The sequence below is a fragment of the Beta vulgaris genome, chromosome 8 (genome assembly GCF_026745355.1).
Source record: "Beta vulgaris subsp. vulgaris cultivar EL10 chromosome 8, EL10.2, whole genome shotgun sequence".
NCBI lineage: Eukaryota > Viridiplantae > Streptophyta > Magnoliopsida > Caryophyllales > Amaranthaceae > Beta > Beta vulgaris.
Genome location: NC_079209.1, coordinates 25,399,822 through 25,412,809, shown reverse-complemented (window position 1 = coordinate 25,412,809; position 12,988 = coordinate 25,399,822). Strand labels below are relative to the sequence as shown.

Here is a 12,988-nt window from a genome sequence, read left to right as displayed (position 1 = left end):
TCTTGCAGGTCAGAGGAAGAAAGAAAATTGGAAGAGATGTCCATCACCTTTGATGATGACGACATACGCAACGAAGAGCACCACGACGGATTGGTCATTTTATTGATCGTAAACAATTGTGTGCTATGACGCGTGTTGCTCGATGGATTGAGCTCAACCAACATCTTGTTTAAAAGTGATTTGGAAGTTATGGGTATTGATGACAGGGACATAATGAAGAAATCAACATTACTAGTCGAATTCAGCAAAGAAGCGCAACAAACCATCGGAAAGATCATCTTTTCCACCATTGCCAAAGGCGTTAATTTGCAGACAAGATTCAACATCGTAGAATGCCCATCTACGTACAAAGTCTTCCTCGACACGTCCTGCATCCATAAGATGAAAGCATTCCCATCAACCTACCATTAGACGCTCAGCTTCCTAATTAAGTGTAGCGTCTAAGAAATCAAAGGCGAGCAAAAACAGCTCGATAATGTTATAGTTCGCTGCTCAAACCTCCGAAAGCGTCAATCTAGCAATTAGCAGGCAGATCAACGCTAGATGAGCCTGACGAGCAACAAATAGATGAAGTGGCGCTTGATCCAAGCTTCCCTAATCACGTCGTTCGCATCAGATCGACCTTGTTAATTGACAGGTATAAGTCCAAAAGTCATCACCCATAAATTGAACGTTAATTTGGAGCACAAACCAGTAAAGAAGAAGCGACATAAGTTTGATCCAAAAAAAATTTAAATCATAAACGACGAAGTTTAGAAATTAATCGACACAGTTAAGGTGTGAGAAGTCAAATACCCTGATTAATTAGCTAATGTTGTTGTTGTCAGCAAGGAAAATGGCAAGTGGAGAGTCTGCATAGACTTCACGGATCATAACAAAGCCTGTCTCAAGGATTCGTTCTCACTTCCCCACATAGACGGTATGGTTAATGCGGCAGTAGGGCATGAACTTCTCACATTCTTGGACGTATATTCTGGTTACAATCATATCCTCATGCTCCTGACGACTAAGAAAAGACTGTGTTCGTACCTGACAAAGGTATTTATTGTTACTCCCTCCGTCCCAGAATACTCTTTACACTTTCCTGTTTTATCTGTTCCAGGATACTCTTTACACTTCTATTTTGGGATAGACCGACTATTATTTTAATCATTTTACCTTTTAATTATTGACCCACACAAACTCTATCTCTCTCTCCTCCAAATAAAATAATACCACTCTTATTACCTACCAACTCTAACTATGGCCAAGATTCAATCTCCTTAAAATAAAATAATACTACTTTTAATAACTATTAACTCCTATCACATCTACTTTTCAATAAAATAATAATTTGTAACCAAACAACAACTTAACATCCAAAACTATGTGCCTTGATAAATGTTAAGAGTATTGTGGGACAAAGGGAGTATAAAGTTATGCCTTTTGGACTAGAAAACAGAGGTGCAACATATCAGCTACTGGTAAATCAAATGTTCAAGTACAAACTTGGCAACACGATGGAAGTATACATCGATGACATGTTGTTGAAGTCCAAGAAAGCAAACGGCCACATCCAACATTTGTCCAAAATGTTCGACATTTTCTAGAAGTATGATCGATCACCTAGGTGTCATTATTTCCTACGGTTCATCAGTGGTCAAGAATAAAATCACCCTAGCCTAACTAACTACCCTAATAAGGTAGTATAGCGTAGTAAGGGGTCGTATCCACATAGAAGCAAAAGGTTTAACACTTAGCTCGAGATGCAAATCAATTGACAGAAGTAAAAGAGGTTTAAATAAAAACTAGACTAACTAAGGCAAATAGAATAAGAGTGATTAATTAATGAGACAAACACTAGGGATAGGGGGAATCGTAGAACTCAGAACATAAATTTCAACAACATTGATAGGTAATGGTTCTAGTCCATTGAGGGTCTTGGTCCAACATCAAGGGGTCACTCTCGCACACCTCTCAATACCGCCTACCCTACCAAACATTAGCAGGCTTGCTCTAACACAACCCAACATTAGCACAAGAGTCAAACATAAAGGTGATCAAGGTTCATGCTTTAATAATATAATGCCTTGATTTGTGTACCAAAATAACAATCACCAAAATCAACCAAACATCATTCAAAATCATGACAACATCCCGTTATCACCCTTCCCTAACTAGAAATCTAGCCTAGGAAGGAGAAAAACATAGCAAGACTAATAACAACAACAATAAAAGGAGCAAACATACTAAAAATACTAAACATCATTAGCAAAAACAAGAAAGATTGAAATTTTTGAATAATAGACTACTAAGACTAATAAAGGCAAGCATAAACTAATTTAAACAAGGATAAAACTAAACATATAACTTAAAATAAGCTAGAATATAAGAATTTGAGACTAGAAATTACCAGAAGATCTTATCGATGAAAATGAAGAACAAATGTTGAGATACAAATTTCTCTCTCCTAAAATTGTGTTTCTCTCTCTAATTAACCTAGAAGAATGTGATAATAATCTAGGGCCCTCTTTTTATTGAACTAAAAGCTTACCCTAAATGTCATAAGATATGGTATATATAACCCTCACAAATACAACTTAAAGTAAGGGAAAAAGGCGGAAAAATCGGGAGATGAACCGCTCAGAGTTCCTGCTCCATGCATGGCGCGTTTGCTCTGAGCCTAGTGTGAGATTTTTCTGCAGCAAGTTGAAGCTCCTGCTCAATGAATTGAGCTTATGCTCTGAGCCTGATGTGAGATTTTCCTACAGTAGGTCTAAGGTCCCTCTCTAAGAAGTTAGAGCGCTAGCTTTAATTCCTCGGTAGAATTGCTTGTATACAGGGGAACTCGAAGCTCCCGCTCCACGAGCTGGAGCTCCATCTTTGGCTCCGCTTCTACTCTTTTTGCATTTTAGAGCTCCCTCTCTCCATTCAAAGGCTCCCTTTTTCCATTCCAAGCTTTGATAATCTCGATCAGGCCCCTACGGAACCTAAAAGAAGATAAGAACAACTCATACCATATAATGTTCACAACATCCAATCTTCGCATGAAATGAAAACAACCTATAACTCCTAGAAAAGACTCAAAACGCATGAAGATAGTAGAATCACTAACATTGAATAAAGCTAAGCAAAATAAGCATAAAAATGGACTAAACAAGGGCTTAATTAGGGTGGAAATAGGCCATAAAAGCAACCTCAAGAGAAACTAATCAAACTCCCCTTGACTAAGTCCTTCGTTCTTCCTCGAATAAAGAGAAAGCATTAATGTTTGTACACTAAGTGTCAATTTTAGCGTAAATGACAAGCCCTTTAAACCTCAAAGTTGCCAAGGAGGACAAGAGTGCTCTCGTGAGGGTAACAAACAGTTTTACCCACATCTCTTGACAAAAGGAAACAAGGTAATAAGCCATATCATCTCTTAGATTGTGGTTCACAAAGCAATCCATCTAGGAAAACTTTTAAAACATAATTGGAATCAAAATTTATCCATGACTTGGGAATATACATGATAGACTAATCTAAAGTGCAAAATTAGAGTCTACTAAGGTATTCAAGAGTCCAAAATAATTCTCAAATAAATGAAGACGATCCCAAGATCGGTCCCAACCACCTATGCTGCATATGAACTCCTCAAAATTTGACTTTTGCTAAGAGAAAATTATGATTGTAGACTTCTAAAGATTGAGCAACGACACTTCTTTTATTTTTTTTTTACTTTGATAGGCTTATTATGCGCGTTGTGGGCTCATTGGCTCCACTTATTGGACTCTCTTATTTTGTTTTTCTTATTTTTTTTTTTATTTGGTAGGCTTATTATGTGCCTTGTGGGCTCATTGGCTCCACTTATTGGATTCAAGACATAAAATAATCGATTTAACTCTTAGCATAGCTTATTCGGAGGTAAAACTAGTGCACCAAAGAAGATTTCATGATTGAACTAGGGTCACTACACCTTCCATAAGAGAAACAACTCGACTCTTTTCAACACAAAATTTGACAATATTTATAGCTCTAGAATGAATTTTGAAGTAGAAAATTAAGCAACAAAGATTAATCAATCCCGAATCACCCTAGTTGCGCATACAAGCATCTAATGGGAATGCCTATACTCGTCTACCAAAATGACCAAGGCGAAAGAATCCTCATAAATTACCATCTTGCCTAACATCTTTTTTATTTTTTTTATTTTTTTTTTCATTGTTAAATCTTTTCTATAGTAAGAGACGAAAGCAAGTAGAAAATGCCACGTAATCAACACAATCACAAAGAATTTAGCACTTAAAATTTAGGTGGTATTCATAACCACCAATGTAAAATTTAAAGCCAAACAACCTCGAACGATCATCTTCTCTCTGAAACTATCCTAAAACTAAGCAAACAATTAATTAAAAGGGAGTTGGAACAATCTCACCCATCATTGAAGCAATAAAGGCCAAATGTAATATCCGAAGCAAAATAGCATCTTCCTGATTTCATCTCTGGATACTTGCTTTGAAAGGTTATTAACTCAAAAGAGAGATTAATTCCAACAAGAGTATATATACAAAAGGCAAAGAAAAATGAGTAATTACAAGGTAAAAACATATCTAGCTCAACACAGAGCTCAACAACTCCTTAAGCTTGCAATGCCACCGAGCCATGACCCCTAAAATTGTGCCCCTCCATTATACACAATGCAAACTACACCCCCCCCCCCAAAAAAAAAAAACTTTAATGGAAAACCGACCTCGGTGAGACCAAGGAACGGTGAAATGAAAAAGAAAAGGGTGAGTAGGGGCGATTCATGGGTAGGTCTAAGATCCACTTGGCTCGTTCTCATCGAGGCAGCGCCAATCATAATCAAGCTCAACAGGGTCCCATCCTCACGCATGGGAAGGACATGGGGTTCCCAACCACCGTAAAAGTTGGGAGGGAATCTCGTGTACCACGTATAGTGTGCATCATGGTTGTGCTCTTGTGCGATGTACTTGTAGGTGGGGTTGCCAAAATAGTCACACCCACAGGGCTGGGTATATTCATACTAAGGAAAAGTATGTCGCTCCCTCACTTAGGAGGATGGGCCTTGATAATAGGGATATAACGGCTCACAAGGAGTGCCATCAATGTACTCTTTTCCCCAACTCGGCATTGGCCCTTGCATTGAAGGCTAATACAGATGGTTAAGCGGTGAGGCGATTTGCCCTTCCTCCACGAAATAGTTAAAAAGCAATGAATTGAGTCATCCCCTAACTATTGGCCTCCAATTGGCCTACTTGCAATCTTAAGTTAGTTAAAGCATTTTCAATGTTAAAACTAGAAGGGTAGGAATGGCTCATACCTCCTTTCTCTTGGGAGGGGTGAAGTTCGTGCTACAATACTTATGGTCTTGGTTATCGTTGTTGTTCATGATGATGTTGCTGCCTTGCTCTGTTTCTTGTTTCGATCCCATTCGGATCAAGCTAGGGATCTTGCACCAGATTGCACCCTTGATCAACCAAAGCGTAGCTCTAGATGTCTCTTTGATGACTTCCATGTTCTTGAGGTGATCTAGGTTAAGAGCCAACCCATAGTTCTCCGGCTCCATGTTTATAAGTTGATCCTTTTACTGTAGCTTATAAGCAAGCCATGTCACCATTCCTCCCAATAGGAGAGGTCCCTTTCATTCTAGTCTCTTGCTAGATGGAGAGCATCCTCATGCCAAGCAAATACCCTAAGTTAACTTTATCGGTCGGGTTGCTTTGATCTATGAACCTTCTTCCTTCTTTTGCTCTCCACAATAAATGTAGTTCTTGGTCACTCATGTTTCCTAGATCTTGTCGAGAGAAGAAGAAAAACGGCAACACCCGATGGAAGTACTTCAATGCGGCATGATGGATTTATCAAGTTTTGGATGATTTTGAGAGGAAATCCCTAGCCCATCAGTTATTCTCTTCCACCAAGCTAGCATATCATAACCTTCGACTCCATCCCCACAATAATCAAATACCTTGACTCGAAGATCCCTGCAAAATTCTACAAGGCTCATGGCGTGCTGGTGGTTAAACATCCTGAACTTAATCTCAAATGCATCCCCCATCTCTGTAGATGTCCTCTTGAATTCAGAGCAAGCTAAGAATGGTAGAGCTAGAGTAAGGTAGGTGATGGAAGGTTGTTCGGGGTGGTTTTAGGTAGTATCTGAGGTAACCTAATCATTTGGGATGAGATCTTTAAGAAAATGGGAAAAATCGAGGGTATGGGCAAGGTCATGCACTTTATCATCAATCCCAAGGTGGAAACAAATTATATAATTATAGATAAGGGTTTGTTTCACCTCCCTTTTCTCACGCTCTCGAAAACTTACTTTATAGTTGGGTTTTGTAAGGTTCACATTATAGGCGATGGAGTTGCTAGCTTTAGTGCGATGTCTTTTCGAACCCATGACACTGATATCAACACAATAACCAACAACAATATTCACAAGGGTTGCAAATTTTCACCAACAACATAGAAGCAACCAATAATGACCAACAACAATACAAAGGTTGTAAAATCCAAGGGTTTTTCCTCAATAACCACTACAATTCCACAAGTATCATCAAGAATAAAAACAGTTAACCAACACTAATACCACCATCAATCCTCCAACCTCACGAATTAATCAATTCCAAGAACCCAAACACTTAATTTCATCTAACAAAAAATCTTTAAGTGAAGGCCTAACAAAACCAAGCACAAATACTAAAGAAAAAAAAAAGCAAAATGAACTTGATTTATTAGGAGAGATTTTACCACATATTGCAACCAAATTTTTCTTCTTATTATGTATAAGAGACCGACCCCAAGTGAAACCTGAAGTACCCTGAGCAAGAACCCCTAATTGTTGCTAAGAATTGATCTTGGAGTGGGGAATTTTGAGTTGGAGTGAGAGTGGGGTAAGTTTTGTGATTTTTTGAAAGAAATTTAAGTGTTGTTGATGAGTAAAAGTGGTGATTTGTGGAGGGTTTGGGCGGGATGAGGGTGGCTTGAGCAGAGAGTGAGGGTTTGAGTGTTTGTGTGTTTATGTGTATGAGTGTGAGAATAGGAGAAGGGGGCTGGGTCGTGCATTTTTATAAAAAAAAAAAATCCACCCGAAGCTCGCGCTCCAAGTTTAAAGCAGGCACTCTGACTAGGCGTGTGCATTATTGTATATCGGACTGGATCCAATCCAAAAATTCAGATCGCTAAAAAGTCGATTCAAATCTGATCCGAAAAAATTCGGATATCCCCTAGCTCTGACAGGGTTCTTTCATTTTTTTTTTTTAGAAAATCAGTCTGAAGCTTGGCTCCATGAATCAAAGCGGTCGCTTTGGATAACCTAAAGCAAGGCTCCAAATCCTGGAGCGGGAGCTATGAATCCAACACTTAACCAATTTTTTTCCTTTTTGCAAGGACGGGCGCTCCAAGAAGCTGGAGCAGGGGGTTCGAATTCTCGGTATTTCCTTTGATTAATGCTTTAGAACGGGTGCTCCAATGTTTCGAGCAGGAGCTCTGAATCCCACACTTAATATATTTTTTTTTCTTTTTGCTGGAGCGTGGGCTTCAAATTCTCGACACTTACTTATAATTCAAAGTGGGGTTTAGAGAGGACGCTCAAAAATTTGGAGCGGGAGCTCTAAGCCCAATACATAGCCAATTTTCCTTTTCGTTTTCCTTTTTCTACACACAAACAACAAATAATATATTATGGGCGTTTAAATTAGCCCAAAGTGAGTTGTAATACGTAGCTTGAAACGCGACTCCACTATTGGTTAGATGAGTTGAGAGGTCGTGCGTCGTACTTCTCACTTAAAATAATATCCATCCCTTCCCTTTGGGAAAAATCTTCCAGATTTTTGAATCCATAAAAGCAAAACCAAAATCAAAGTTTATCAATAACATGATATACACAATATATACAAAAAGGCACTGGTTTATTGTCTTAAGCTATCTCATCATGGTTTCCTAATGGCTTTGAGAGAACAAGTCGGTGGGTATAGAATTGAGCATCAAACAACAAAGTTTCGCAATTTTTTTCTTGTCAAAATACTTCTTGATTCTTAGGCCAATTACCATGAACCTAACTTCATCTTTCACCTTCCAATTCAAACGAGCCATAGGGAGTATCCTTGGTGATAGACGATGGGTCAGACCACGTAGGCTTCAACTTTTTTGGGAAGAGACGAACCCGTGAGTTGAATAAGAGGACATTGTCACCAACCTTGAAGTGATCACGATCTTTAATTCTTTTGTCATGCCACTTCTTGGTTTGCTCTTTGTAAAGCCTAGAGCTATCACATGCATTGAACCTTAACTTTTGCAACTCATTGAGTTTAACCAACCTCTTCTTTCCGGCCAAGTCGGGGTGCACATTGATCATTTTCACGGCCCACCATGCCTTCTACTAAAGCTCAACCGGTAGATGACATCTCTTTCCATAGACGAGTCGGTAAGGAGTAGTGCCAATCGAGATCTTTTAGGCGGTCCTTAAAACCCAAAGAGTATCATCCAACCGAAGAAACCAACCTTTTCCTTGATTTATTTACAATCCTCTCGAGCAAATTATTGATTTCGGGATTTGAGACTTCCACTTGCCCTTGAGTTTGAGCGTGGTAGGGCAAACCGAGCTTATGGTGCACATCATACTTCTTCAAGAGAGTTTCATGTTACTTCTTCTCCATCACTAATGAGACATCAGGATACTTCAAATCAAGGGAATATGATCTTTTTTAGCAACTTCAACACTACCTTCGGGTCATTGGTAGGTGAAGGCATGACTTTTGTCCACTTAGTCCACGGCCACCAAAATATATTGGTTTCCAAAAGAAGAAATGAAAGGACCCACAAAATCCACACCCCATACGTCAAAAGGCTCAACATCAAGAATAAGTTGTTGGGGCATTTTGTTCCGCTTGGTTAATTCTCCCATTCTTTGTCATCGGCCACATTAAAGGATGAATGTATAGGCGTCTTTATCCAACATTGGCCACCAAATACCGCAATCAAGAATCCTTGCTACGGTCTTACCAGCACCTTCATGGCCTTCATATGTAAGTGAGTCACAATGCTCAAAGACTTCTTCAATCTTGTGAGTAGGCACACATTTTCGAAATATACCATCACTATACCTCTTGTACAAATATGGATCCTCCCAAAACTACCTCTTGACCTTCTTGAAAAACCTATTTCTTTGTGGAGAATTATAGTCATGAGGCACCACTTCACTTGCCAAATAGTTAGCAATATTGGAATATCAAGGGATTGTGTTGGAAATTATCGCCATGAGAGTGCATTCACTTTCTTTTCCTTCCTTTGTCCAAGCACAACACCAACTGCATAGTCACTCGCATCACACATTAGTTCAAATAGGTGTTCCCAATTCGGAACTTGCACAATATGCGTATTCATTAAAGTATTTTTCAGGGTCTCAAATGCCTTTGTACAAGCTTCATCAAACCTGAACTACACTTCTTTTTCAAAAGGTATTGCAATTTGTGAACTTGTTTTTATGAAAAGGCGACAAAAGTCGGCATGCCCCAAGAAGGCATGCACCCCGGTCACCGAAGTGGGTGGGGGTAGCTTTTTAATCACTGCAAACTTTGTCGGGTCAACTTCATTTCTATTCTTTGAAATCTTATGGCCAAGCATAATACCATCCTCAACCATAAAATGACACTTTTCCCAATTTAATACAAGGATCGTCTCTTGACATCTTTTTAAGACTTTCTCAATATTTTTTTTTTTCACATCTCAAATGACGAACCGAAAACACTAAAATCATCCATAAAAACTTCAATTACATCTTAGAGCATGTCAGAAGAGGTGGCGATCATGCACCTTTAGAAGGTAGATGGAGCATTGCATAAACCGAAAGGGATTCTTTGGTATGCAAATGTTCCACATGAGCATGTAAAAGTTACTTTTATGCTCGTCATCCAGGTGGATAGTAATTTGGAAGAATCTTGAATAACCATCAAGAAAACAATAATGAGAATGCTTTACCAACCTCTCCAACATTTTGTCAATGAGTGGCAAGGGGAAATCATCCTTCCTAGTGGGTTTGTTAACCCTCCTATAGCCAATGCACATCCTCCACCCGGTCATATACAGGTCGAAATGGCATTCCCCTTGTCGTCCTTCACAATGGTCATGCCACCTTTCTTAGGTACCACATGATCTAGACTCACCCATTTGTTATTCGAGATAACATAGATGATGCACGCTTCACGGAGCTTAAGAAGCCGTTTTTTGACAACTTCCTTCAACGTCGGATTCAACGGCCTTTGAGGTTCAATAGAGGCATCATGACCATCCTAAAGGTGCATGCAATGCATACACAAGCTAGGGATAATACCCTTGATATCATCAATACTACATCCTATGACACCCTTGTATTTTATCAGCAACTCAATCAATTTTTTCAAAGAGGTGTCATCATGGTTAGCATCGACAATAAAAGATATTCACAATCACCCTCAAGAAAAGCATATATGAGAGAGAGGGGTAAGGGTTTCAACTCTACCTTGGGAGCAGGCTTAGAACTCTCCCCCTTGGGCACGATTTGGGTCAATAGGAGCTCATCCTTGCTTTCTTGGGCATCGAATGAGCTTAATCAAGTTGATCTTCAATCTCCATGGCCTCTCTTGATATTTCCACCCCCTCATCATCTTGGAGGGTATCATAGAATGTATCATATCCCATGGTTTGTACCCTCTCATAAAAACAATTTTCGACTCCACCGAGTCTATTCTCCACACCTTCTCCACCATAAGTTGCTTTAAGGTTTTCGAAAACTCAAAACACAACTTTTGCACCGGCCACCTCACAAGTGATTGTGTTGTTCTTGCAATTAATCACGACTCCCATTTTTTAAGAGCTTATCTCGCAAGGATAAGAGGAGTATAAAGGTCCTCCATATCCATGACAACAAAATCACAAGGTGCAAAGATATTACCAACTCGAATTGGTGTATCTTCAAGTTCTCCACAAGGTAGCGTAATCGAGCGGTCGGCCAATTGAATTTGTCTCCCTTAAAGGTATCATCTCGAACTTAAGCAACTTTGCAATGGACAAGGGAATCCACTTTCACCCAAATCAGAAATTGATCCCTTAGTCGCAAGGTCTCCCAACTTCACCGGAGAGTAAAGCTACCCGAATCTCATTGCTTGGGTGGCATTTGACGTTGCACAAGCGCACTCACTTGGTGAGGAAGAGTGATCCATTCTTTGTTGAGATTTTTCTTGTTGGAAAGAAGCTCCTTGAAGAATTTTGCTTAGGATAGCATTTTTTACATAGACTCAAGAAAGGGAATGTTGATTTAAAGACCTTTCAACATGTTCATGAATTGTTGTACTTATCATTCAACTTCCTCTCAACCATCCTTTCCGAAATGGTGGGGCAGGATCGAATTTTGATGGTTGGACATATGTTGATGCTTGCTTTTCTACCTCAATCTCTTTCTACTTCTCAACACCCTCTTTTAGGATTTCAATCTCTCTTTGTTCAACAACTTGCTCTTCTTTCTCCTTATCCTCCTCTTGTTGACATCTTTAGATCCTTTTAAAGAATATTCCAGACCTTAGGAAATGGCCTTCAAATGGTGGGAATTTGCGGGATTCGGACCGGGTTGACCGGGAAGCTTCTCATTTGAAAGTTGAGAAACCCTCTTGGCTAGTTGGGCAACTTGATTGTCACGGATCTTTTGGTGAGAAGTGGTTTCTTCGAATTTTTGGTCTACTTTGCGACAAAGGTTGCTCAACTTTTGGTTCAATTGTTGAGATGTTTTTAATGTTGTCTAGGATAAGATGAGTGTCCGATTATGGCCCAACTTGAGGGTTTAAGGTGTTTGGGAAAGTGGTTGGGCGTTGGTTTGAGAATTGATTTTGTGGATGGGGCTTTTTGAAATTGTTTCTAGCATTTAGATGTAAATAGGGAGCTCTTTTATTTTTGCTTGATTGTTGAAATTGGTTGGCCCACCATAATCATTGAACCTCGGATTAAGATTGGGGTTAGGGCCTCTCCAATTATCCCTTTGATCTCTTCGATTGTTGAGATAGCCCATAGTCGCCACATGCTCGGGGACCTTACCAGCACAATAAGAGGTGTCATAGTTGGTACCCCCAAAAATTTCACATTAGAATAAGTTTACTTGCCGAGATGAGGAAGAACAAGATTGTTCCTTCCTAAGCTTTTTGTCAAGAAGTTGCTCAATGAAAGCTTTGAGCGACTCTTGGTCAAGCTCGAATTTCCCATTAGTTTTTCCTTGGCTTCTTCTCTTACCACCCCATGAATAGTTGCGAACTACATCCTCAATGGTATCTTGGAGTTGAGCTTGGGGAACTTTCCTCAATTAGCCTCCGGCTCCAGCATCAAGATTGGCTCTGCTAATGGGATCAAGAGAATCATAGAAGAATATAACAAGTAGAGGCTCCCTATACTCATGATGGGGGCAAGCTCTAACATACTCACTGAATCGTTTCCAAGCTTCACCAAGAGACTCATTCGGTTCTTGTTGGAAGTTAGAGATCTTCCTTCTCATTTATGTGGTCTTCTCCTCCGATATGATCTTCTTTAGGAAAACTTTGGCTACCTCCCTGATACATATATGATATGATCATTTTCTATAAGTAATATGAAATGGAATAATAATTATGTAGAGTTCTAGTTCTGTTAGAATTCTATGTAATTTAGGGTTTTATTTAAGTAAGTGTGTAAATGATAAAGGAATCCTATTATGAGTAGGAGTCTAATTCCTTATCATTGAGTCTTAATAATTATTAGGTTTAGGCGTATGACTAGGCTAGTTATCTTTTATCTTTAAGCTTTACTAGTCCTAGTAGGTTTAGGAAAGTATTGTAGTATATAAAGGCTATTCGGCCATCTTAAATAAAGTAGAGAAGTTTTAGATTAAAGTGTTAAGCTTGTGCTTGCATAGAACTGAGTGTTCAAATACACAAACCGCGACTTTGTGTGATCTTGGAGCTGAGACTCACAAGAGAACCTCTTAAACTGCGATTTAAGAGCCTATCCATTT

General features: G+C 39.3%; 1 protein-coding gene and 1 non-coding gene across 2 annotated transcripts; one reads left to right on the top strand and one right to left on the bottom strand.

The window, feature by feature from the left end:
- Positions 1 to 231: 231 nt before the first annotated feature.
- Positions 232 to 8,335, bottom strand: LOC104883813 (uncharacterized). Its single transcript, XM_010668375.1, has 2 exons — positions 8,053 to 8,335; positions 232 to 368 (listed from the first exon to the last, which is right to left on the bottom strand). Exons 1-2 carry the CDS (start codon positions 8,333 to 8,335, stop codon positions 232 to 234), a joined length of 420 nt encoding a protein of 139 aa, XP_010666677.1.
- A 4,054-nt stretch (positions 8,336 to 12,389) lies between these two features.
- Positions 12,390 to 12,496, top strand: LOC125493077 (small nucleolar RNA R71). Its single transcript, XR_007269458.1, has one exon. It is a non-coding gene; the product is annotated as a small nucleolar RNA R71 (small nucleolar RNA).
- The last annotated feature ends 492 nt before the right edge of the window (positions 12,497 to 12,988 follow it).